The 2,926-nt window shown below is 65.2% G+C and overlaps 1 protein-coding gene across 1 annotated transcript in view; it reads right to left on the reverse strand.

Moving 5' to 3' along the window:
• Positions 1-217: 217 nt before the first annotated feature.
• Positions 218-2,926, reverse strand: part of LOC122193639 (zinc finger protein CKR1-like) — a 4,024-nt gene continuing 1,315 nt past the window's right edge. Inside the window, exons 2-3 of the mRNA XM_042894503.1 lie at positions 2,391-2,496; positions 218-1,575 (exon numbers count right to left, since the gene is read on the reverse strand). Coding sequence (XP_042750437.1) covers positions 218-1,575; positions 2,391-2,496 — 1,464 coding nt within the window. The remainder of the gene's footprint in view (positions 1,576-2,390; positions 2,497-2,926) is intronic.

Here is a 2,926-nt window from a genome sequence, read left to right on the forward strand (position 1 = left end):
CCTCCATCACCCCACCTCCTCCTCCTCCACCCCTTTCTCCACCCCATCACCTCTTCCTCCTCCACCCCACCTCCTCCTCCTCCTCCTCCTCCTCCTCCTCCTCCACCCCATCACCACCTTCTCCTCCTCCTCCTCCACCCCACCACCACCCCATCACCTCTTCCTCCATCACCCCACCTCCTCCTCCTCCTCCACCTCCTCCTCCCCCGATCTCCCATCACCGCCGCAGGCTCTCCTCGGCCCCGCAGCCCAGCGGCACCCCACGCAGGCTCCCTCCCTCCTCCACCCCTTCCTCCTCCCCTTCCTCCACGAGGACCAAAGCCACTTTGGGGCCGTGGCTGCGGCGGTGCTTGGTGAGATGGGAGCCCTGGCTGAAGGCTTCCCCGCACTCGGGGCACTCGTAGGGCTTCTCCCCGGTGTGCACCCGCCGGTGCCTCTCCAGGTGGGACGCCCAGGCGAATCCCTTCCCGCAGTCCCCGCAGATGAAGCATTTGAGGGCCGCGTGGCCGCGCCGATGCGCCAGGAAGGGCGGCGCGTCCTCGAAACGCTTCCCGCAGTCCCCGCACTTACAGGGCCGCTCGGGGCGGTGCGTCTTGCCGTGCTGCAGCAGATGGGCTTTCTGCGAGAAGCTCTCCCCGCACAGCCCGCACGGGAACGGCCGCTCGCCCGTGTGAACCCTGCGGTGCCTCTGCAGGTGGGACGCCCAGGCGAAACCCTTGCCGCAATCCCCGCAGCGATGGTGGCCGCGTTCCCTGCGGTGACGCCGCTGGTGCCTCAGCAGAGGCGGCGCGGCGCGGAAAGGCTTCCCGCAGTCGGCGCAGCGCGGAGGTTTCGTCCCCACGTGGCCGCGGCGGCGCTGGCGGCTCGGCTCGGAGCTTCGGCGTTTCCCGCAGGGGGAGCAGCGGAGCGGCCGCCGGCCCGCGTGGCTGCGGCGATGCTTGGCCAGATGCGAACCCTGGCTGAAAGCCTCCCCGCATTCGGGGCACTCGTAGGGTTTCTCCCCTGTGTGAACCCGCCGGTGCCTCTCCAAGTGCGAAGCCCAAACGAAACCCTTCCCGCAGTCGCCGCACTTGTGGGGTTTTTCGGCCGCGTGGCCCCGGCTGTGAGCCGCCAATTCGGCGGCGCCGGAGAAACGTTTGCCGCACTGTTGGCATTTGTGGGGTCGGTCGCTGCTGTGGGTCCGGCGGTGCTGGAGGAGGTGGGAGCTTTGGCTGTAGGATTCGCCGCATTCGGGGCAGCTGTAGGGCCGCTCTCCCGTATGGATCCGCCGGTGCCGCTCCAAATGCGACGCCCATGGGAAGGATTTGCCGCAATCGGGGCAGCCGAACGGACGGTCCCGAACCCGGGACGGCTTCACGCCGTTGGGTTTTGGGGTCGGGGCGGCGGGGGGCGTCTGCGTGACCCCGATAGGGACGGCTTTGTCGGGGCGCTTCGCTTTCCGCCTGTTGGATCCCAGCAATCGGTTCTGCGCCGGGTTTTGGGGCGGGAGCATCGGGGGCTCCTCTGAGCCCACAGCGTCCTCCTCCAGCCCCACAGCATCCTCAGCTGCTGCTCTGGGGTTCACCAAGCCCTGAGCTGCGAGAGATGGGGGGGGGAGGGGGGTCAAAATGGGGCTGGGATGGGTGGGATGGGGTTGGGATGGGGTTGGGTTGGGATGGATGGATGGGGGTGGGATGGATGGGTGAATGGGGATGGGATGGATGGGACAGGGTCAGGATGGGGTTGGGATGGATGGATGAATGGGGATGGGATGGGTGGGTGAATGGGGATGGGATGGGTGGGTGAATGGGGTCAGGATGGATGAATGGGGTCGGGATGGATGGGTAAATGGGGTTGGGATGGATGGGTGAATGGGGTCAGGATTGGGTTGGGATGGATGGGATGGGGTTGGGATGGGTGGGTGAATGGGGGTGGGATGATGGGTGAATGGGGGTGGGATGGATGGGATGGGGTTGGGATGGGATGGATGAATGGGGTTGGGATGGATGGGACGGGGTCGGGATGGATGGATAAATGGGTTTGGGATGGGGTTGGGATGGATGGATGGGGGTGGGACGGGTGGGTGAATGGGGTTGGGTTGGATGGGATGGGGTCAGGATGGATGGGACAGGGTTGGGATGGGGTTGGGATGGATGGGTGAATGGGGTCAGGATGGGGTTGGGATGGGGTGGTATGGGTGAAAAAGGGGTCGGCCTCAAACCTACAGCAGACGCAGCACCCAAAGCATGGGAGTGTGGCAATGGGGTGCCCCCCCCTCCCCCCCCCAAAAAACCAACCAGAGATTTGGGGAAATCCCCCCACGGCCACCAGCCTCCAAATGGGGGCAACCCCAAAGGCTGGGAAATAGGGGGGGGGGGGGGGAGCAGAGCGGGATTTGGGGCCGGCGTTACCGATGGACATCAGCGTCTCGTAGCTCTCGTGCATCACGTCGCGGTACAGCGCCGTGTCCAGCAGCTCCATGGCAGGCAGGGCATCCCCTATAGGGCAGGGAAACCCCTAAAAGGGGGGGGACAGGGGGGGGGAAATGACCCCCAAATCAGAGGCTGGATTTATAGGTTCGTTTGCGTGCAGGAGGAGCCAAACTATGGGATTTTTAGCCCGTATTTCATCCCCTGGTTAGGATGCATCCTTCAGCCCCAAGAGGGGGGGTCCACAGAATCCCCCAACCCTACAAGCTGGAGGGGGGGGAGGGGGGGGGGCCCAAACCGCCGGATTTTAGGGGAAAAACACAACAAATCCGAGCATTTATTGCAAAGGGGGGTTTGGGGTGGGGGGCGCAGTGAGGCAGCCCCGCATTTCCCACCCCATCGCATCCCATCACCCCAAATCCTTCCCCCATTTCCCCATTCCCCCCCCCTCCATCCATCACCCCGACCCCATTGACGATGCAACGACCCCAAAGCCGAACGCGGCGCGTTGCGGGGGG

This window comes from Lagopus leucura, unplaced genomic scaffold, assembly GCF_019238085.1.
Source record: "Lagopus leucura isolate 7727_CA_CO unplaced genomic scaffold, USGS_WTPT01 34216-0_obj-0_obj, whole genome shotgun sequence".
Classification (NCBI taxonomy): domain Eukaryota; kingdom Metazoa; phylum Chordata; class Aves; order Galliformes; family Phasianidae; genus Lagopus; species Lagopus leucura.